Source organism: Phragmites australis, chromosome 4 (assembly GCF_958298935.1).
Source record: "Phragmites australis chromosome 4, lpPhrAust1.1, whole genome shotgun sequence".
NCBI lineage: Eukaryota > Viridiplantae > Streptophyta > Magnoliopsida > Poales > Poaceae > Phragmites > Phragmites australis.
Window position 1 is genome coordinate 28,276,183 of NC_084924.1, and position 24,163 is coordinate 28,300,345.

General features: G+C 43.4%; 1 protein-coding gene across 1 annotated transcript; it reads right to left on the reverse strand.

The window, feature by feature from the left end:
* Positions 1–15,574: 15,574 nt before the first annotated feature.
* LOC133914296 (VQ motif-containing protein 22-like) lies at positions 15,575–16,782 on the reverse strand. The gene has a single exon (XM_062357416.1). It carries the CDS (start codon positions 16,642–16,644, stop codon positions 15,838–15,840), a length of 807 nt encoding a protein of 268 aa, XP_062213400.1. The 5' UTR covers positions 16,645–16,782; the 3' UTR covers positions 15,575–15,837.
* Between the last annotated feature and the right edge of the window lie 7,381 nt (positions 16,783–24,163).

Consider the following 24,163-nt stretch of genomic DNA (forward strand, 5'->3'; position numbering starts at 1 on the left):
AAAGCCATTCAGGGCCTATATATAGGATATCATCAATGGTCAGCAAAGGCCAGACATCGCTCATTGCTTGCCAGAAAACATATGAATTCGGGCATATTATCATAGCATGAAAGTATCCTCATCGCACATTCAACATCTCGGGGAGTTTGCATTCCTTTCAATATGATGCTTCTTCTTATTTACCATAGAAGGTAAACCATCAACTACCATTCTCCAGGCACATATCTTCATTTTTGGGGAACAGAGGTTTGTCAAATAAACTTCCAGTCCGGTCTATCTCCAAAAGGTCGATAAATAGATGCCCTAACCGACCGGCTCTGAATTGTTTCATCGACTGCAAGATGGTATGCACTTCTGACAGTGAATACTCCAGACTTCTCCGGGTGCTAGGCCAAGAAGTCATTCTCATTTCTGCTCGATGTTTTGATCTTCAGAATTAGTTCTAGATCCTCGGACAAAAAGTACTCCCTCAACAAATCTTCTTTCCAAACACCTTGTGCATCCAAGAAGATTGACACTCTCGTATAGCGGCATCTACCCTGATCCGAGATAGGTTGCCAAGAGGCTCCCCTAGGAATCTAGGAATCCCTCTAGTTATGTACAGTTCTTCCATTACCTATGTGCTATATTATTCCTTTCTTTAGCAATTCGAAGCCATGTTCGATTCCCTTCCAAATAGAAGAGGGACTTCCTCTGAAAATAGTGCCAACTAGATTTCCTCGACCATAATATTTTGCTTTGATTAATCTAGCACAAAGATTGTCCGACCTGTCAATTAGCCTCCACACCTGATGGGCTAAAAGAGCTTGATTGAGGAGACGCATATCTCGGAAGCCAAGACCATCGCGGTTCTTTGGGAGGATCATTTTATCCCATGCAACCCAGTGCATCTTATGCTTGTCATTCTCTACACCCCACCAATAACTCCTCATCAATTTCGTCAGATCATCACATACAATCACCGGCAGCTTGAAGACACTGATCACATAAGTCTGCAGTGCTTGAGCTACAGACTTTATCAAGATTTCTTTCGCTCCACTTGACATGTATTTTTCACCCCAATCCACTAGCCATTTACTCATATTAGCTTGCAAGGTTTGGAATTTACCTCTGTTTATCCTTCCCTCAGGAACCGGGAGGCCTAAGTACTTTGCTTCAAATCCTGCTTGTGTAACATGCAAAATGTTCTTTACTTCCTCTTGGACATCAGCCAGAGATGAATCACCAAACAGCATCGAACACTTTTCTGGATTTATAAGTTGGCCAGTGCTCAGTGCATATCGGTTAATGGCATCCTGAATAATCTGTCAGCTGTATTGATGGTTGCTGTAAACAATCCGAATGGACTGTAGTTTTGTTCGGTTTATCTCTCTCGGTTCATGTTTTCAATTTGATCGATTCCTTTTCCACTTCGGTGCTAATAGAACCAGCGGTATGTTTGGGTAGCACGTTTATGCAGTTTCTTGTTGTCAGCAGGTACGGTTGTTTCTGCTTTGTACAAACCTTAAAACTGCGTAGGCCATACATTGACACGATCGACATTCTCTATTAAAATTAAGAGATATGCAGTCCTCCTATATGATCTATAAAATATTAGGGATGTTATCTATCAACCGTCTATTTTTTTTAACAGTCGTTCGATGGGTATCTAACGGCTCACAATCTTCTGATGGCTCCATTCGTGCTCACGCTCCCTTGCCTCTCGAACTCACCCTACCTCCTGCCCTCCTCCACCCATCTCTGACGGTGCTCCTGTCGTTGGATCCGCCGGTGCCATCCACCGTCGTGCTAACTCAGCGTCCTTGCCTCCCTGGCCTCAAAACTGGCCCACTAGCCATCCTCTGTCACCCGTGGCCGACAATGCCCCCACCGCCTCACCGCTCCGCCCCCGTAACTACCTCCTCCACTGGGCCAGCCTCCCTTCCTAGGACCTCTTCTAATTCAGCGATGAAAGTGCCCCTCCAAATCAACACCTCCCCTAACCCGCCGGCGTTCTTCGTCGCACGAATAAACCTCCTAAATTTCATATGAAAGAATTAGTCATGAATTTGTAAAGTATGATACACTCGCATAGCATTAAAATAGGACGAAGTGAGTCCCATAGCTTTAAAGTGGATTTCACGGTCAATCTTGTTATTACAAGAAAAACATACACTACACTAGAACAGCATATTAGTGATGGGTAATAACCGTTATTAGTGACGGTTATGGCACCTGTTACTCTTATTACGTCACTAATGATAAAACATTAGTGACAGGTTGGGACCCGTCACTAATGACAATCACCAGTGACGGTCATAATTGAGCCCCGTCACTAAAATACGTCTCCTATGACCTGAGTAGGCCTGTTGTCTGTCATTGTAACCGTCATTAGTGACGGGTGTATGTACGACCCATCACTAATTATCGATCCACAGTGACGGGTAGCTTTCCAACCTGTCTCTGGGACTCAGTCATTAATGACGAGTATTAACTACAATACCGTCACTACTGACCAAGTCATCAGTGACGGGTTGTTACCACCCGTCATTGGTTACTGAGTCATTAGTGATGGGTAGATTTTCAACCCGTCTCTGGGACTCTGTCATTAGTGACTGGTGCTAACAACAACCTGTCACTAGTGATCGAGTCATTAGTGACGGGTGTATTTACCATCCGTCACTAATTATCTAGAACCAGTGACGGGTGGCTACAACCCTTCACTGGTGACCGAATCATCAGTGGCGGGGTGTTATGAGTCATTAGTGATGGGTATCTTTTCAACCCGTCTCTAATGACTAAGTTTCAAAGATGGGTTGGAAAGCTACCCGTCACTGGGACTCGGTCATCAGTGATGGGTGAATTTACCACCCATCACTAATATTCTCATCCCCCGAAAGGGATTTACCTTTTTTCTGGCTGTATCCAGAAGCAATGTCAGGATTTGACAGCTGTCTTCTCCTACAAATAAAACACATCCAGATACATTCATCCCATAATCACCATTCATTTCAAGATATATACCCACATTGTAAGGACCAGGTCACAAGATATGCAACCACAAATTACATAATCAAATGTTGTCGAAACGTACAACGGCGCAAGTCCACATCAAGAGCTCGAATTACATAGTCGAAAGTGCAACCTCGAATAACATAAGTTGAAAGTGCAACCACAAATTACATCAAGATAGTTACAAATTACATAAGTCGAAAGTGTAACCACAAATTACATAAGTCAGAGCCCTGCCTCCCTACAATAGAACTCACCTTTCGAAGAGACGACTTCGGTCATTAAGAATGAGGTGATCCTGCTCGAATGTTGGAGAGCGCAAACTCCTCAATGTTGCCGTCCGGTAAGCAGAATTCCTGCTGAATGAAAGTAGTTACGGAAAAAGTATGCAATTAGCGTGAGCAAAATCATTTTATCATCGGATATTTGTAATGAATAAAAGAATCTATGAAAAGACTATACAATTATCTTACACATGGGGATTTGATATCATTTTCTGCCATGAATAGCAGCATGTGACACGCAACATACAATCCACAGGAGTTGTTCGGTGGTTGTTGATGACACTGGAGAGGAAAAAACAGTCAGTTCAAAAGGAAAAAATGTAGTAGTAGAGTATTTTTAAATATGTCTTTTGGCACTTACCATGAAGATGGTCTTATGTGTCAGTGTGCAGGGCTCCTTCGGATCGTACTTTGGATCACAGTGCATATATATGTCAAAAGCCCTACATGCGAAGAGGGATCCAATAGTCAACATTTGGTGTAAGTTTGGTTCAATATGTAACGTAAGTCATGAAGAGCTTACTCGTTGAGGATTTGTTAGACAAAAGTATAGTCATGTTGTCTGTCCACCGTCAAGTCCCACCACTGGTCTTTATGAATCAAGGTAACAGATCAAGTTCCACTTGGGGGGGCAATGACCAGTAAGATCCAATGGCCACCCGTGTTATGGGCGGTCATCAGGTAGTCCCTCTTCGAAAAGTGGCTCATTGCCCTAGCCACATATTCCACAACAAATTCCGTTTGTTGTTCTATCAAAGAAATCGTCACATTTTCGGGGTCAAGAAATCCAAAGGGCTACTTCTTTCTCGTTTCTTGTATCAAGTGTCTACAGATAAGAAATTAGTTAGATCGGAGAATTTAGTGGTAATAATTAATGAATGTCTAGTTTAAAAAGGCTTCCAATGTAAAGTATCGCAATAACCCCACGTCCAGGCCATCGAGGTTGAAGAGGTCGTAGAAGTTGTTGAAGCCCACGAGCAAGTGGCCCTCCCCAGTCAAGAAGTGACGATTTTGGTAATATAAGACAATGAAAACCTTCTTCTCTCTACAACCTTGCAGGTAGTAATTATGCAACTCAACACAAGGTTGTCCCACCCACCGAAGTGGATCTGCCTGCTGCAAGGGCTTCTGAAGCTTGAATTTTGGGTTTTCTTTAGTCCAAGCTTCCCCTATACAACGCTTGTCGGCAGTTGAGTCCTTACTAGATGACTTGGATTTCTTCGACAGCTCCTTCTTGGACCCTAGCCTAGACTTCTTCTTCTTCTCTGGACTACCCTCAGGTTGCTTACTTGTAGATGGCGGAATGGGCAAAGACTTCTTCTTCTTTGGGCTGCCATTAGGTTGCTTAATTATAGATGGTGGAGTGAGCAAAGGCGACACAACTAGCGCATCTCGAGGCTGAGGTTGGGGTAGGGAACTTGAACTTCCAGGTGGATCACTCCTAGATACCGTGTGCAACACGATATGCCCCTCTTCTATTGGATCCTTTGAAGATGAGCTTGACTCGATTTTTTGATCTCATCATTAGTGGGGACGAGCAAATCAATGTCCATGGCATTGGTATGTACAAAATCCATGAAGATCATGGCATAGCCAGGACGTATCAGGACCGTATGTAACACTTGGATATTTATATGCACCTGGCCCTTTGCAACCTCAATATAGTAGCCTCTAGGTCTTATGACCAGCGAGCACGACATGGGCCCATCAAGAAGGTCTATGGTATCGGGCTCCAAAAATAGATAGAAGATAGGTTGTTTAACCTCCCTGGAGGCTTGACTACTCTTGTGTCCAGTAATAGAGCTCCTCAAGCACTTTCAGGCATCCTTCAATGATGATTTTTTCGAAATACAACGAAATCAATGATGTCTTGCCACATGCCCTAATAATGATATCCCCACTACTTTCTCTCCTTGAACGTATGTCAAAAGAGATAGATAGCTTCACAAAATTCCTTCCATCTAGAGTGGATTTCACCAAAGGTACAGTACTACCTATCGCAGGGATTACCTCTTTAAGCTATAGGATCGGTTTCAACACCTATATGATAGGATGATATAAATTGAGCCTAATGTACTATAAACTCAATTAAATTGTTGTGTCCTAATGAGTGTTACTATGAGCCTAACAATGAGGGAGAAAAATAAAAGAGGTTATTATGATCGGTCTCAATCGTGGCCAGTGGAGGAATGTTTGGAGGGTAGTGTACGCCTAGTGTGTGAGCCGATAAAGGAGTTGTCGGGATTCATCCAAGTCCGCCACGGTGACGGCAATGGACCCCGCCACTACCTTGATCCATCGCCCTAACCCTAGCGGGTAGAGGGGGCGGAGGTGTACGTTGGGCTGTGGTGGAGGGGGGAGGATGGCGGTAGCGTCGGTGGCCAGGTGCATACGGCAGCGGTGGTGGGAGGAGGAGGCGAGCGAACGTGAGCGGAGATGAGAGTGGTCGAGAGAGAGAAATGAGCGGATAAGAGTGGTCGAGTAGATAGGAGTGACAGAAATTAGTGACAGGTGATAAAGACACATGTCACTAATGAGTCAGTCATTAGTGACAGTAACAACTATGACCCGTCACTAATTACTTTAATATTAGTGACATGTCTTATAATGACCCGTCACTAATGAGTAGGCTATATTTAGTGACGTGTGTTCCATATACGTGTCACTAATAACTGAATTATAGTGACGGACATTAATATGACCCTCACTAATATCTTTAGGTTCGATCGTCGTCATTAATGAACCCTTATTAGTGACGGGTCGTGACCGGATCCTAACCCAGATTACATATTAGTGACGGATCAACACTGAACCTGTCACTAATAGTATATTAATAACGCATACTCAGAAGTCATCCTAATTATATGTCTTCTTTAATAATTTCTTACATAGTGATACGTACTCATACCACTACAAAGACACACCAAGTAAAAGCCAATTTTTTTTAAAACAACTTGAGTGTTTGGAATTGGGTGCTAAGATAAGGCCACCTCACAAAGCTGGATTTAGTAAAATTTTCTCTAGTGTGTCCTACCAAATATGGGACCCGACATACATTAAAAAATGGAAGAAAAATCAATTTTCTCTCTTACATCTTCCACGCGAAATGGGATCTCCTGACTTCACTAGAGAGTGAAGTCAAGTGACTTCAAATTATTGTGCACCGTTGAATCATAAAGCGACCGATAAGATTATGATGCTACAGTACACTATAAATAGTAAAATCTGATATAACTGCTTTCGTACCGTTGGTACAGTGACCATGCTACAATTTTTAACATCAGATATTATTTATTCTCTCACATTTTACTGTTTTTCCGTGACTTCACACCTTAAAGTCATGCGATCCTGATCCCTCCCACGTGGCCACATCCAATATCTGTACGTTTATCTTCTTCTTTCCTTCCCCGTTTCTCTCTCCTGTGCCACTGGCCAATTGAGCGTCACAGGCATCTTCTCCGCCGCAGGCGGCTCAAACATGCCGCTCTCCACCCCTCTATCAGATCCACCCACTTGATTCGTGATAGCCTCCTCCATGCGTCAGGCCAAGCTCCTTTATGGTACGAGGTCGAGTGCCTCCACCCTCGCCGGCCCCTGGGCCCCAAGCTCGACATTGGATGTCGGCCACCCCGCATCCTCCTGCCCTCATCTTGATTCCCTTGCATAGCAGACGCGAGCACGCCGCTGCTCTGCCTCAGCGTCATCACCTCAGTCAGATCCCCTTCTCCAAGCTCGGTGATGACCACCACACTACTAGCGCACACCACGCCCGAGCTCAACCTCAACTGGGACCAGTTCGTGGTTGCGACCATGGCCGACGGCCACCTTGCTCTGGCGGGAGCTCACCGAAGCCGCGTTACGACGAAGGGAGCGGTAGGTGGAGGACAGGGAGCGAAATTTGTTTTTTTTTTTAATCCATCGCACTGGGAGCTAAATTTGGCTCCGGTGCCAACCATTTCCAAGCTAGCACCCTCTGCTCTAGCACCCTCAAAAAAGCAACGCTGGAGGTGCCCCGAGGATTTAAAACCACCGCGAATACCCAAAACCGCCAAGGAAATGATTCTTGTCGATCAACCGTTAGCAATAACCCTCACAAATCCAACACCATGGAAATTCATTTCTCATGGGGGTTAACACATAGGAAATATTTTTCCCGTTGACTTTTTCTTGGCAACAACCGTCATAAAAATTAGAGTATCATGGGGAAAACACCGTTTTTCTAGTAGTGATCACACCCATGAAACGTGTATGAAAATACATGTAACACCAGGTGCACGTGTTTAAACGCTAATTAATAAATATATGAGGAGAGATGCACTCGCACCCTGCCTTCACCAGTTGGTGAAGTAAATTGACTTCAAATTGATATGAACCATTGGATTTGATGCGAACGAATTAAATCTAATACCATAGTATCGTTACAGTACGTATGTCACAATATTTTTTGCTACAATATAGTGCTACAGTATATTTACTACTTTTATCCTCTCCTATTTCACTGTTCACCTATGACTCCTCAGTTTAGTTCGTGCATGCGCGACTGCATGCATGGTACAATAGAAACTAGGTGTTGCCGTTCACTGGTGCTGCAACTTTACCCCGTGGAAGCCCCATGGGGCCACATAGCTGTGCCTCTTGTTTGATTGGTCCAAAAATCACGGATGGCTGATCAGCTAAACCAAGGCAAACTCCTACAGTAAGTCTACGTACAAGAATTGACATAGCATAGGCTGGCTCTAAAAGAAATCAAGCAAATCAAGCGAGCCCAAGATATGTTAGAATATAATATAGTCTTAATCTATTATATTTAAAAAAAATTCTAATAAATCTTAAAAGGCTCAACATGTGAAGTAAGACTTCAGTTTTTACTCTCACCTTACTAGTAGAGGTGGATTGAGATGAACTTAAAAAGAGTAGTGTTCTTCACCCTTTAGCTCATGTGAATGGGAGAACTAAAAAAACACACGCTCGCTCACTTACTGTTAGGGTTGAGGTCTTCGAAACACATCGCCTTCTAGATCCTGCACTAGAGGACGAATAAATTTTTTTGAAAAGTACTTGGTGCGACTATACACGATATGCTTCCTCTATATCCTCTTTGTTGTCGTCTTCTACATCGTCACCATGGGCCTTGTACATCTTATTTATCATGCTTAGTATTCTGCTATTTCTGTTATTGAGTATATTAGAGAGATATGTGTGTAGCTCTGTTACATACATGTCTAAGGATATACTCTGCTATATGATTATGCTACTTTATTAGTTCATGCTATGATTTATATATGTATTAAATTAAACCTAAAAAGTGCTCTTTTATCGAACAAGACATTGGTCAACATGAATTCCAACTTTTGTAGTAGCTAGCTAGGAGATCATCGTTATGCTTATACCATGCAAAACTTGAGTTTATAGTTAAAGTTTAACTGCTTCTAACATTGCAGTTCCAAGAGATGGCTCATCTTGTGCACGTGAGTCAATATCATCCGTGTCATGTTCGTCTGGTGTTTATGTCAAAATTTTGCATGGTTGATTTGAATTTTCATATGGTACTGTATACATCTCATTTTATGCTATATGTAGCAAGCACAATAATATTTATCGTCATATGTTCTTTATGGTTGAGATCGATCACTTGCTTTGTTGGTAGAGGGAATATTTGTTTAGCATCCCACCCAGCACTGCTCAAGACCAGATATATACCCGGGAGTCGTAATACGCGAGTAACCGTGAGGATGCCAAGTTGCGGTTGACCATCTGATCCAATTTCAGGTAAGTTTCATTCCACTACCGCTTTCCTACCCCTTTTCCTTTCAATTAGGCAAGCCTTCACTACACCAAAACAGGTCAATAGTGCCGATTTCAAAATCTCATCAGTGCCGGCTTTGGAACCGGCACTACGTAAGCAGAACAGATAGTCGAAGGACTAGCAGTACCGGTTTTGGAACCGGCACTGATGAGATTTTCTAGGAAACAAAAAAAAAAGAAAAAGGTCAGGCAAACGAGCTAGCTCGATGCATTGAGCTGAGCCCGCTACCGGCCCCATATGACGGAGCTCATCGTCGGCGTTGGGACCCACCGCTGCTGATCTAGTGCCTCCGCTCGTCTGCCACCACCGCTGTCGTTCCACAACTCCTTTGTCGCTGCCCTACACAAGAAAATGAAGCTGCACGAAGGCCGCCGCCACAGCGCATACAGCTAGAACAGTGTCGCCCTCAGCACACACGGCCTCAGTACACACGATAGCACGAAGGCTGCCACAACAACACACATGGTGACCACCAATGGTGCCCTCGCCCCCAGCCGCTCGCCTCTGCCTCCTCTTCACACCCATCGCCCTAGCGAGATCCATGACCGGATCCCCACTAGATCTCGTTGTTGATCTTGCGAGGGGAGGAGGCTGGTGGGGAGAAGTGGATCTGGCGTGCTCTGCCGCCATTGGGATGAGGTACGGTGAGGGGAGAGGAGCAGGGCCGACAGTGGGGGAGAAGGCAGAGAGCTAGAGTGGCGAAGGCAGAGAGTGAGAGAGGCGGAGGCGAGGAGATAAGGGAGTGAGAGAGCCGACGTGAAGAGATAAGGGAGAGAGAGCCGGACGGAGGTTGAGCCAAAATTCGATTGGATTGTAATTTCGGGTCCAAATAGCCCATCACTGTCGATAGTCAATTTTTATTACGAACCGATAGTGATACGTAAGCATAATGTCGGTTTTTATTAAGAACCGATAATGATGCTACTTTTTTACGAACCGGTAGTGATAACTATACCAGTGTCAGTATTTAATGAACCGACAGTGATAAACCGCTATCTATAACATGTATGGTAGTAGTGCTTTAAAGACTTCAACTCAAAGACTTTTGCCTCTATCTAAAAAATTTCAACTAAAAAGTTTTAAACAGGATATACAAATTTTCGACCCAAAATTGTCAATTAAACGAAATCAGCCGAAGCTGAAATTTTTTACCTGGGGTTACTGCTGGCTTCTTCCCGTGTTTTTCTCTCGTTGCTGGAGGAAGAAGAAGGGGAAGGAAGAGACGACTGCTAGTTGGGACTTCGGAACCGATAGAGAGAGACGAAGGAGAATGGGGAAAGCAAAATATGAAGTATTTCCTCGGACGCCCACTACCTTAACAAAATAAGTTCTTTCTGGTTAATATAATGCATGAACCCAAGATTGCAAAATGACGCATGCATAATACATCTCATGCCGTCATGTTCTTCCAGAAGGAAAAGATCTAGCCGACCATGCGTATCCCATTGGAGTGCCCTCGTCCTTGAAAAGGCAATAGCTAAATGGAACGAAGAGCTTGCGGGCGTGTGGTGTACCACCAACCATGTGTCTCGAGTGGCTGACATGCGAATATTGAACATGCACCTGGGCCCACCTGTCAACCACTTCCGGGCACTCGGTTTTGACCGCCCAATAGCGAGCTGCTGCAAACCGTGTCGAGATAGGGACACGCTCGATGAAATTAATAAACTGAATCATTTCCGACCTTTTGCTAGTTGTGGTGTAGTAGTTCTAATCCTACGATGTACAGTACTACTCCCTGTGAAAAAAAAGTCTAGCACTACTAACTATATAACGAAGAAATACGCCACACAACACGCTCTGCCTCTAATCACACGTTTTGGAGACACATGTGTCCAATTAAGCTACTCGTCTTTGCAAGCAGTATCATAGGATTGCATGGATAATTGCTGTTGTTCACTACCGGAATCGAGTGCGCGACAAAATGCACTCGGCAAAGAATAGGACACTCGGCAAACCTTCAGATTCCGGTAGTGGTTGGGCCAAATTAATCGGAGCCCAAGGTTGATGAAGGATCATTGGACCTTACATTGTAGGGTCTGCATGCACTGATTGGAGGTGGAGGCACACAACACAATTATATTTATATGTGCATGGTTGGTGCCGAAGAAAATGGGAAAAATGATAGAACAAATATGCTTCCTTCCAAGGCGGCATGGGCATCATCATTTCCATCTACAGAGAAGAGATCGATGCATGAGAGGCGAAAGATGCTGCTGGCCGGTGGTGTGGTTTAGCTGGTGCATGCTGTGTATATAGTGGTGGATTCCGGACTCTTCAGGAGTAGGCCATCATCACAAAAAGTCACGACAACACACGTCTAGAGAGAGGAGATCGAGACAGAGGTCTTTGCAATCGATTTGTTCCTCCACTACCTAGAGAGAGAGAGAGAGAGAGAGAGAGAGAGAGAGAGAGAGAGTCCTTGGTTGGTGTAACCCTTGTGGAAAAGGCTCCGGCCTTTCTAAAGGGTTTTAGGTGCGCTGCTTTCCGATCTTGTTGTCCTGCCTGACATCTATCTACATATCTGTCGGATGAATCTGCAACCTTACCAACGTGTAAACCATGGGCTCTCTCTCTCTCTCTCTCTCTCTCCATTAGGGTTTGGGCTGTGTTAATGTGCTAGCTAAACTGATATATGTTGTCAAAAGATGGAAGTTAGCTACAGGGGCCTGGATGTTTCCTTCGAGTTAGCGATGGTCAAATGTGCTCTAAGCCTCTAATTAGTTCAGTATTGAAAAGATGAAAGGTCTTAATAAGTGATGTTAGGATCTCTTAATTTACCGATAGGGTCAGATAGAATCATCCTGCGATCTATACGTATACTACTCTCTCCATCTCAAAATAAATGGCATTTTAGAGTTGAACATAAGTATTAAGATGAAAGATAAAATGATCATAGTACCCACTTTTAATATCATTTATTGTACGAGAAATAAGACTTGTATTGAAAAATAAGTTATTTAATGGAGGAGTCAAACTAAAATATTAGGCTAAAGTTACTTTAAAATTATAGAACATCATATATTTTAAATATTACAGAAAATACTAAAATGTTATCTATTTTGAGATGAATGGAGTACGACAACAGTTCTTCGGGTGATACAGATTAATATCGGGAATTCCTCCATAGTTTTTCGGTCAATATTTTGTGTTATATCAGGTGTGAAAAGCTTGCAACACAGATCCCCCAGCAGTAGGTAATAAAATTCAGCACAAGTAGCTTTTTTGGGGTTCTTTTTCTTTTTTGACGAGTTGGTAAGCTGGTAGGGTAGGGAAGACCATATCACACAACTGTGTATGCAGCCAGACGGTTTTAGATGATGTAATCATGCGTATCTGTGGGCTACCAGATAACAGCTTTCTAAACGTACTATTAATTCCATGGCATCATGCATGCATGTATATGATAACTCAGGTAAATCTAGCTAATTAGAGATAATTGATTAATTAAACACTAAAGAGAGCTAAATCAATATATGCCACAAGAAAGGTGTTGCTCAAGCTAGAGAGGACAAAAGAAAATGACGGGTGCTGGAGGGGAAAAAGGATTCTGCTGTCAAAAAGAAAGCTGCTACTAGTAGCTCTTTTGTAGAAAGTACGTAGGGATGCGCGCTTCGCCGCGCCCGCTTTGGCGTCCGTTTCTTCTGGTGACGGAGAAGAGGCTACGCGAGGGAACCTACCGATCACTCAATCAAGGGAGAGCAGGTACCTGCAGGCACGCACCGGCGTGGCAGCGGATGCAACGGCTGACGAACCAACAAAGCGGACGGGCCGCCGAGAGGAGAGGGCATTGACGTGGACTTGAGCATGAGGGTGCCGATGCGGGTGGCGCGCGGCTCACTTTGACAGCAAAAGACGGAGGCGAAGCAGGCACAACTGGCAAGGTTTATTCCCCATCGTCCTCGTGTACCTAGCCGGCGGTGACCCTGGTGGATCGCCACGGGGCGCCGCCCTAGCACCCTCCGCCATCTTCCACATCGGCTGCCGGCCGTCCTTCGCTGTCACACTTCTCACTCTAATAATTAATTTTTTTTAAATGATGGTATGAGGTTTATGAGTCTGCACCACTAAGCAAAACAAAAATAATAACAATCAGCCAAGCATGGAGCTACGGTAGAGCTTAAAATGTTGCTTAATTTGCTCGGCGTGCACGGTATCGCATTCAACACTTTGGAATGTTCTATTGTTCCTTAATTTTCTTTCAAATGTTTCACCAAAAGCTAATGACCAGCCCGTCGAAAAATCTCCGAAGTTTTGCGTCGATTCGGCGAGATGCGGTGGTCCACCAACCCTTTGTGATTTTGAATGCAGAGAACTGTGGCAAGATTGCTAGTCGCTCATATGGCAATTAATGACTAAGGTTTACCAGCACGAGGCACCATCGCAACGGCCTCCATCATTGTGCACATTGGCGTCCTCCACCTCCACGATGGCAAGGTCGGCATCGACGTCCAACCAACTCAATGGTGATCACACACACTCCAGGTCCGGGTCCTCCATGCACTCGCTAGAGGGCAGCGTGGGAGGCGATGGGGGTGGACGGCCTTGAGCGCCAACATGTACCGGCTTGCACGCGGTGGTCGCGAACGGGAGGGGGTGGCGGCACTGGATCTCATGGTGGCTGGTCCAGGCACAATGAATCAGGTGGTGGTGGTGACTCAATATTGCATGTAAGTTGAGATGATAACAAAATATTTGAAAAAGAGATCAATAAAGATCACAATTTGGCCCTGGGAACATGCATGCATTAATATTCAAATATTGAGCTCCCCCATTTTCATTTATTAAAAGGAAAAAAAATACCGCTCACATGTATGCATGCAATTTAATTGCCCCTACACTCTTAGTTAAGCATGTATACTTTTCTATGTAAAAACGCACTTGGCCAAGCTTGTGTGTTTTCCAATTGCTCTGACGATGAAGACAAAGGCTCATCATTTCAGAGTACAAATATCATCTCACCATATGGCTCGTTGCACGACGCTCATGGAAGTGAAACACTGTATGATCCGAGCAGCTAGCGGCTTTGTAAATATATATTGTACGGCTAAGGGATTTCTATATGTGACTAGAAAGAAAAGGAAAACACAAGTACTAGATATACTATATACCTATGTGTACACCAGCTTTTAAATAGCTTCACGTATGCACACGTGATGACACAAGTACGTACGTATATAGTAAATTAATGTCTCAATAGACATACAGCACGATGTCAATATTCCATGATCTTTCAAGTACATATATATGAGATGACAAATGGCTTCCTAGTATATATCATATTAATACTTTAATGATAAAATGTGCTCTGCTAGTAGTACTTATAACACCGTAAGAGGTCCATTTACCTACCACTATTTACCTGACATTTGAACGTCAGCAACTCATTCTGATGGGGTTATTCTCAAAGATATTGAGCAATTGTTGGTTGCATCAGTAGCTAATGGCACAGTTAATACGAAAATTAAAAGAAATGTATCTAGTTAAGAATGATTGATGCTGATAAACTAGGAATGGATAATGTGCTTCTGGCGATTAATTAGTTTGTTTAATATTGAAGTTACGCAGTGCACTTCATGGACCTAAATTAATGCACAACTTCGTGCAAAATGCTAGTCTGCAATTATCCTGAAAGTATATAGATAACTGCTGAGCGACTAAATCAACAATAAAATAAAAATACTCTCAAAGCTCAAGGAAATATTGCTGTACGCTTAAATGAAACAACTTAACTTCGAACAATACTGTGATAGATATCGATCTCTACTTGATCTATAGGATCATAGAAACTTAATAATGAACAAAACCTAATGTTCAAAGCATATTCTTTTACTTATGTATCATATATATAGAAAAATTTCCAATCGACCTTGTTAATGCCCGTTGTTTATTTTATTGTTCTGCATACTAATCAATCATGTGTCCATTAAACTAGAAGGTAAGGTCGATCAATATGTGCCCAAAATATTAAAACAGATGTTCACTTTGTTGATATTACTTGTGAACTCTTTCATCATGTAAGTAAATAAATTAGCACCCACAAATTGAAACTAATTAGATATACAACATTTACGTGACAAAAATGTTCTAAAAAAAACTAACTGCAAAGCTAGGATGAGGCATGCATGCATGCATTCATATCGATCCATAACAAGCAGTTTAGTAAAGAAGAAAAATGACTTGCTGTTAGCTAGCTATAGCTTCTCTGTCGCATCAACAGTTTGGAGATGAGTTGCATATCCTTCCAAGATATAAATAGCAAATTATAGACATAAAAAAAGTAACCATATCTTTCACAGGACGGCATTTGCATCCAAAGACAGAAGGAAGAAAAAGAGAAAAGGAGTTCGATCATTTCATCTCATCTCGGCAAGGACACACTTGCTAATAGCGATGGAAGCCGAACAAAATAGCCTTCACCTCATTTAATTACAAGTTATTTCATCACGGCAGTGCATTTTTTCCTTCCAATTGCACCAAGAAAATTTCAACATCAGAGAACCAAAATTAATACTTGGAGGAAGTAAAAAAAGACCCAGATTTATGTATGTACATATGCATCATACCAGAACCAAGAAATAAAAATTCACAATAGAGAAGCTCGCCAAATGCCAAATAGCAGTAGTGTAGTGCCCAAATTGTAGAAGCTAGCCAAGATTTAGCTTAGCTTCTCCTCCATCGTCTCTCCACTCTCCACACAGTCTCATGCGCACACCAGATTATCTGTGAGAGAGAGAGAGAAAGAGAGAGAACGTACTAGTGCCGACCGTACTTGTCTCCGGCGGTGAAGGAGGAAAAGAAACCATGGTCGCCACTACCGCCATTCACCCTCTCGCCTTCCGCCGGCGCATCGAAATCTTCGAACGGGTTGAACCCTCCCATGCTGATGCCGTGGTAGTGATCAGTTGATCCGCCGGACGTGGTTGCAGCTGCGGCGGCGGCGGCGCTTGACATCACGTTGCTCTTCGCGAACAGCGCGAGCGCGTCCACGAGAGAGCTGGTACTGGTAGTGATATTATTACTACTAGTGGTATTCACGGTGGTATTTGCTAGGGTGGTGGTGCGAGTGTTGGGGGGCAGCAGCACGGGGTTGTGTGGGTACTTGAGAGGCGACGGGCGCATCAGGAACGGCGGGTCGCCGAGGAGGCGCGGGCGGACGGCGTGGGGCGGGGCGGAGGCGAAGGGCGGCGCCGGGAAGCCGGTGAACTCCTGCACCATGGCGCGGAAGTTGGAAGTGTCCGTGGTGAGCACGGTGGTGGGCGGCCGGCGGGAGGCCCGCGGGCGCTTCTTGGTCTGCTTTGCGGGCGCCGGCTGGGGAGGAAGCGGCGGAGCAGGCGGTGGTGCAGGGGAGGGGGATGGCACGGCGGTGGAGGAAGAGGTGGGGAGGAGGCCGTGGAAGGAGGAGGGGAGGTATATGCTGGCAGAAAAGGAGGGGAGGAAGAGGCTGTTGTGATGGTTGTGGTGGTGGTGGGAGGAGAACTCTTGGTCGGCAGCGGCGTCAAGCGCGGCGGTGGAGGGATGGGAGGGGGAGGAAAGGAGGCTGTCGCTGGTGGTGGACGCCATGGACGGAGCTGGATCGGTGGAGGGGTGAAGGGAGGAAGAGAAGGAGCGGAACAGTGGAAGCTCTTGATAAATGGGCAGATAGAGATCGGGGATATGGAAATCTTGATGTAGTAGGTGCAGGATGGGTGATATGAGCTGATGAACAAGCTAAGGGAGGGTATAGACGTATAGTACGTAGCTAGGGAGGCATCTGCTAACTTTTTTTAATTTTATTCTTTTATTTTGCTTGCATTTTTGTGTAATTTTGTGCATGTTGCCCGGCTTCGACATACCCTATCTTACGACAACCACAGGCGGTAAGTATTTGGATGTCTGTCAAAGTTTTGGTGCACCACACTTCTCTTTAATTGAGATCCCAATTACCAGTGACTCTCTTTTTTTTTGCCCATTTTTGCCGTATAATTATGGTCGTGGCAGACGTTTTTCAACACAAAACCGTGGCATGCCACATTTGCCCAAAAGAAATGTTTGGCAAACTATGGTTTCGATCCAAACAAAACCTTATTCCACAAAATCAAATACGCTTTCCGCTTTCGTTGTTTGCGGCGGCCGCTGAACTTTACATGGACGAACCAAAATTGAAGAGTGGTGGGCAGATTCTTTTGGAGGACGTGCTTCTTCAAAAGGATTGTTGAACATCTAGGATTTAGCTTGACCTAGATATATAATTTGGATCCAAACCCCCATGAAACATACCCTCATTTTTTTATGAAAACGTAATTATGTTTTCAACACTTTGTCAGTGCAATAGGTAAGATGTATCCAACTAGGTAGGCGCTCCACTGCTAAATGTCAGCTAGCAGTCAATATTTTTAAGACCACAGCCTCACCTCACGACTAGGGCAGGACTCAGTCGACCAACCCTCTTGTCGAAGGATAAGACTCTGTGACCACCCCATGTGTTTTCACATTTAATATCATCCACTTATGTATTTTCCTTCCCTAAACACTTCCTTTTCGGCGAGCTAGGTCGTGGGTAGGCATGGTGATGCAGTAACTCGTCATGTACCATTTATTGCTATAGGATGGCTTCGCAGGTGAGCATGACGGAGTTCAGCGGTGGGACAGAGCATGCATGATGACTAGAGCAGGTTGGGCGTACCTACCTCTATCAGGACGAATTAGAAGTAGTTGGTTTCACCAGGAGTAGATCTGCTATAGAGTTTGACACTGTCCGTTTGTATGTACTCTTTTTTCTCTATTATATAAAGGGGAGGACTCGGTTTGTAAGAGGAGAGATATTCTGTAACAAGTTCATTTCAATCTATAAAAAAATACACATGACATATGACTAATATCCTATGAAAGATCTAAACCTAGATAAATCATCGTGTACTTGTGTCCATCTAATAAAAAAAACACTGACCAATGTGTATATCGTTTGATACACCCTGTATTTATTGTTATATATCATCCCGACACACTTGCTATAGTAATGCTTTGAGCAAGGGTGTAGCCTGTACCACAACATTGGCTGCTTCGATTAATTTATTGGTTAGCTGGGCAGCATCAGTGACAGTGACCACAGTATACGTACATCTACGTCTGTATAGTTAATGGGGACCTTTCTACACATTTTTCTCTTCAAATAGATTTTTTTCCAATATTTTTTTCGGCTGTACTCAACCGAGTAGTCAACAAATATGTGCGCCCTCTTAATTTGTACGTGTTTTATGTCCAGCAAATACTAGTATAACGTAGGAAATTAGTACGGTCCAAAATTGATTACATGGTGTACTCCCAATATATTGATATCATCATTTATAAAGTAGGTGGTGATTTTTTCAGATGGCATAAAACTTTAATTAGTACCTGCAAAGTATTTCAGAAATAAAACGCCCTGGATATATTAGTTTTTGGTAAGATATTAGACTCTTGCATGGCTGGAAATTAATACATAAACTCATTTTTCAAATATTTTTATAAGTATTAAATTGATTGTCCGTTCACGATATTTATGATATATATAGTTAGGTAACCTTTTAAATTGCGACAAGTACTGGTTGGACTCTTTTAGAGAATCTTAATACACAGAGCTTTTCTGCCTTTTGCTATGATATCTTTGAGAACGGAATTGAGTGTTGGGGGCGTATAACCTATTATATAGTGGCAAATTCATGGGTTCAAATTAACATATATACATGCATGTAAACCTTTGATTTTGCCGTTTGAGTGCTGCAGGGCAGATGAGATCTCAACAGCCAACAGTGTGCATCTGCTCTAGCTCTAGCTGCAGCTAGCTATCTAGCTACAAGCTTGTCGATCACTGTATGTTCTACGAATGCATGCAAGGCCAGCATACTCCAAACTCCATATTGGAAGGTACGTGTAGGTTGGTTCGTTGCCTAGAATTAATAATACTTCATCCGTTTACAAATAATTGACAATTTAAATTTTACTATTTAAAATTTGATCATTGATTTTTTTATAAATACATGAGTAAACATTTATAAGTGAATGGTATTATGAAAATACTTTTAACAGCATATCAAGTGATACTTATGTTATATCAACCAACTAAATATTTGAAAAAACTAGAATTAATAAAAATGTATATAGTAAAAAACAAAGTTGGTAAATATTTGTAAACAGATGAAGTACTAATCTAGGTTCTAGGTGCACGGTGGATAAGCGCGATGAGAGACTATTCTCACCACCTCACCAGCTCCTATGGGCTTTTATTGGAAGGTGTAGGTTGGTTCAACGACGTACATCCGTTGGTTGCACCTACGAATGCATGCATGGCCAGCATCGGAATTAGCTTACGCCTAATCTATCTATATTTCTACAAAATATATGAGTTATGATAAATTTGATCAATCTTATAAAGTTGGATTATATTTCTTCTTAAAATATATTTAATATATCATTATTTATCTTTTATACCTAGATGTCTAGTATTTAAGTTTCATACATTCCAAAAAACACATTTAATCTTTTATTATTTGACTTTCATACTTCTTTGAATTGCTATATACTAAATTGATCTCACATATATAAAATATGTGTGCAGTTGCTAGTACTACCAGTATAGTACTTTCACTCTAGACACAAATATGTGCATGTTGTTTGGACATACAAACAAACAAACAAATTTTTAACGCTTTAGCTAGTATCAATATTTTTTCCGTTGGGTTGAAAAAATATATGTGTGATTTGTGTCAAAAATAATCCTAGAGTACTTAATTTTTATTTATGTTTTATGCATATATTATTAGCAGAAATTAGTAATCAAACTTGGTCCCTCAAGAGCATGTTGTTTGCCAAAATGATAAGTATTTGTGATCAATTTGTTTTAGTACACCTAATAATACTATATATTGCTCACTCCAGATACAAATATGTGAATGTTGTTTAAATTTGCATATACAAAGAGTCAAACTTTTGATACTTTAGCTATTAGTATATTTTTTATTGGATTGAAAAAAAGCATGTCTGTTTTGTGTCCAAAACAATTCCAGAATATTATAATTTATTTATGTTTTATGAACATATTACAGTATAAACTAGTGAAAACCTTACCGGAGAGCGTTCGTTGTCCAAGACAACAAGTATTTGTTACCAGTTTGTTTTAGTAGCAATTCGTGTCATCTGCTAATTATATGCCCATAACAGTGGCTTTTGGTTTCTTCAAGGAAGATTTGAGATTTTACTAGATCTGTAAAAGTTGGTACTGGACCGGTAGTTTTTTATATGGCCAATAACAATCGACGTGTGAGTATAGATAGTCCTGGGATGAATGATTATTCGCGTTCGTGTGTGTCCTTGCACATCGCCTTTACGCAGAGATGGTCCGGCCGGAATCGTCGTCTCCGCTGCTCTCGATCGACAGACAGATGGTTAATCATGATCATGCTAAGTTGTGGGACCGAGCTAGCCATCATGTGCCTGTGCCAGGTAGAGTAAGGTCGAAACTGTTCCTCCCGTATGCTATACGAGCCAACGGTAATGGCGTATATCTGTCTCCAACGCCAACTGCCCTGGCCCATCTCTGTCGGTATGAATTAGGAATGCGTTCTTTTTTCTTCAGGTGTAGCTTGTTTCTGAAATTTACGTAAATATGAAAAATAAAGGAATCCTTCCGTTTCACAATATTTGTCTGACCACGTCAAGTGGCATGACAGTTGAGTACTAATACTGAATAGTATTATATCAAACTTGTGCTCATTAAACTAATAAGAACAAGAATGATTCAATTCTCACTTAGTAAAAAATAGATAAAAACTTGTGATCATTAAACTAATAAGAACATGAATGATTCAATTTCCGCTAGTGAAAAACAGATAAAAGAGACATAATTTAGTAACAGATCATTATATAATTCGTCACTTATGTAGCCTTAAGACAGGACTGAATATTGACCCGTCACTAATAACAGATCATTAGTGATATGTTATAATATAACCTATCACATCTCACATTGGTGACGGGTCATAACTACACCGTCACTTATGACCTGATCATAAGTGACAGGTTTCCTTGCATCAGTCATAAGTGGTAGGTCATATTACGACTCGTCTCTTATATCCTGGTCATAAGTAACTGGTCCTGATCTCCCTGCAGCAGTTATAAGTGACGAATCTTGTTACGGCCCACCACTTATGACCTGGTATAGGTGACGAATCTCCCTGGATCAATCATACGTGACGGGTCATATTACGACCCTTTATTTATGATTGTAGTAAGTGACAGGTAATCTTATAACCTGTCACTTATGACTTAGATCTGTTATAAGAGTTGGCCAGTTATTATGCGCATCCAACAGTTACATGACTCAATAGTACTACATGCACAGTGTATCTGGTGATTTTTCGGTTCCGCTAGGGATACTCTAATACCTTGTTAATTCAAAGTTTGAATTGTTGCTAGGTCTTTGAAGGTTTGCATCTCCCCCTTTCCTCCTCCTCTAACTCTATTTGGTAGATTTTTGTGCTTTGAGTTGTAATCGATCATTTTGCATTTTTATCCAAAATCTAGTGTAAGTGAGTTGTATTTATGTTAGATTTGATACTAGGTTTGCCCGAGCTACCGTGAGATGCCACTGATCTAGTGTAATTATATGAAATTTTTAATTGCATGCTTAATCATGCAATTAAAGTAATAATTGATAATGAAGAATGAATGTTTTTACATTGTAGATGGCGGACAGAAGTTATATGTACCTTGAGACCCAGACTGTCGATGTTAAGAATAGTGGGGTCCCCACGTGGGCGGTCCCACGCCGGTAAGATATCAACAGATGTTGTATGCCACGATTGTCCGGAACCGTGGCCACCCTGCGTGACCAGCTAGTGACCATGCAACCAGGCTCTTCGACCAAGCTCCACGACCAGTCACCAAGTCGCAGCTAGTGACCATGCAACTAGGCTCTTCGACCACGCAACCAGTCACCAGGTCGCAGGAGCAAATCCCGCGACCAGTCCCCTCTGGTCACGGGATAGGTACGTGTCTAAACAGTCTAATCACAATAAATACTTTTTCACTCGAGTATTTTCCTTCCTCAGGTCCTCTTTCTAGCCGACCAAGGTGTCGTCGGCACAAAGCTGTCATATCCTTTCCCATAGCATTAAATGCCACAGGACGGCCTGACAAGCGTGGCAGGAGGTCTTTTGCAGGTGCGCAAGCAGCGAGTGGGGATGGGACAGGGCAGTCCGGGCGACCGGGATGACACAGGTGGTGGAGGATGGGACAGGCTCTATAGCGCCAAAGAGCAAATGGGATACGTCTACTCTTAGGAATGTTGAGCCTAGGTGGGAGGCTCTAGCTAGGCCTAGGTCTATGTTTTGACTCACGTGTAAATCATCTCTCCCTCTGATATATAAAGGGAGGAGTACCAGGCTTGTGAGAAAAAAGAAAAAAGGGAGAGGCCTAGAGGCGAAAGAGGCTGAGAAGAAGGCATGGCAAGAACATCATCTGTAACCAACTTAGATCAAAGAAGAGAATACACAGAATGTAGGGCTATTACCCTAATGGGGGCCTGAATCTGGATAATCCTCGATGTCCTTGAGTTGCACATACACAAATAGATTCAGCAGACACATCCCGAACAAAGATCATGCACCCACTTTCCAACTTACCCCAGAATCACTGTCAGAGATTTACCCTCGATATTTGGCGCACCAGGTAGGGGGCGCGTTTCTGAGTTTGGGATCCGAGTTCCTGTAAGGTGTTCTTCGATGTGTATGACCCAGACGGAGCCAATATGTCCCAAACTCTGGACATCGGATCAGGATCCGAAGGCTCCAGGAGGCGACGGGAGGTAGCAAAGGCATCCTGGCTCCCGGTGCCAAAGAGAGCTCACGGACCGCAAGCTTTGGGGGAACGGGCTTCTTCGGTGGCAGCCCTACCCGGAGGATTGCTCACCGCATCAAGACTGCCACCCCAGCGTCGTGACATGAACCGAAACCATCGGGAAAGTATGATTCGATCCGGCAAAAGAATATCGGGGAACTAATAGCATGTGTCATTTCTCCGAGCATGTTCAACCCAAGGACGAACAAAAGGGTCTACACCTCAAACTTTTGGCACGAGTAACGACCACTCCCCGTAGGGTACTAGTAAGGAAGGCAGCTTACCAGAATCTCAGAAAGGTAACCCTCTCCCGATGCTGACCACCCTTCAACTAGAAGGGGGAATCCTTGTCCTACCTTGCAGGATTTCAAAGGGTCACGAACGCGGTACTGGTCGCTAAGCGTGACATTGCTTTCCCCCGACCTGGAAGGAGCGAGCACGGGACCATGCATCGTTAGGTACATGGTTCAATTCTATTTTTTCCAGTTATTAAATACGAAGCAGAGTATGAGGGCCTGTTAACCGGAACATGAGCATCAGCCACGCGGGGAAAAACACCTACTAGAGATGAGGGACTCGCTACTAGGTGTAACCTCATCGCCAAGGGGTTTTTAGTACTCGGACCGGACGATTGCGACATACCTCTCCGAAGTGAGAAAGCTAGAGCAACACTCCATCGGCCGGGAACTCACACACTTCCCTTGCAAGGACTTCTTCCTTGGCCGATGGGTTGGCCCGTCTAGCCTCTTCTTGCGAACCTATCCCGGTCAGAGTCTTTGAGAAAAAGACTCACACGGCCACCCACTGCGGTCTCAGGCCGAAGCGGAAGGGATGCTCCGCTTGGAAATGGAACACCAGAGACAACACCTTTGGAGGGAACGCCTCCCTCAGTGCCGTCAACCTCGGGTGGTCATCATGTGGTCGGCCTGCTCGATTCGGGTGCGACCTGGATGGATCAGATCTTGGACTACCTTCAGAATCAAGTAGCCCCTGACGACGATGTGTCAGCAGAAAAGGTCACACGGGCTAGCCACGATAATCCTTCTTGGTAGAGGGACGCTTCTACCACCAAGGGAGCAATGACCCTTTACTGAAATACATCGCTCAGGATGGGGGAGCACAGCGCTCCCTAACATCCTCGAAGGCAGACGTGGAGGTCGGACCTCCCACCGCCCTCCAAGATGCTCGCGAGTAGGTGAAAATGTCTGAGTCATGTCAACACCATGAC

Bases quoted from the DNA above. Each gene is read 5' to 3' on its own strand.
- LOC133914296 (XM_062357416.1), bottom strand. From the start codon at position 16,644: ATGGCGTCCACCACCAGCGACAGCCTCCTTTCCTCCCCCTCCCATCCC.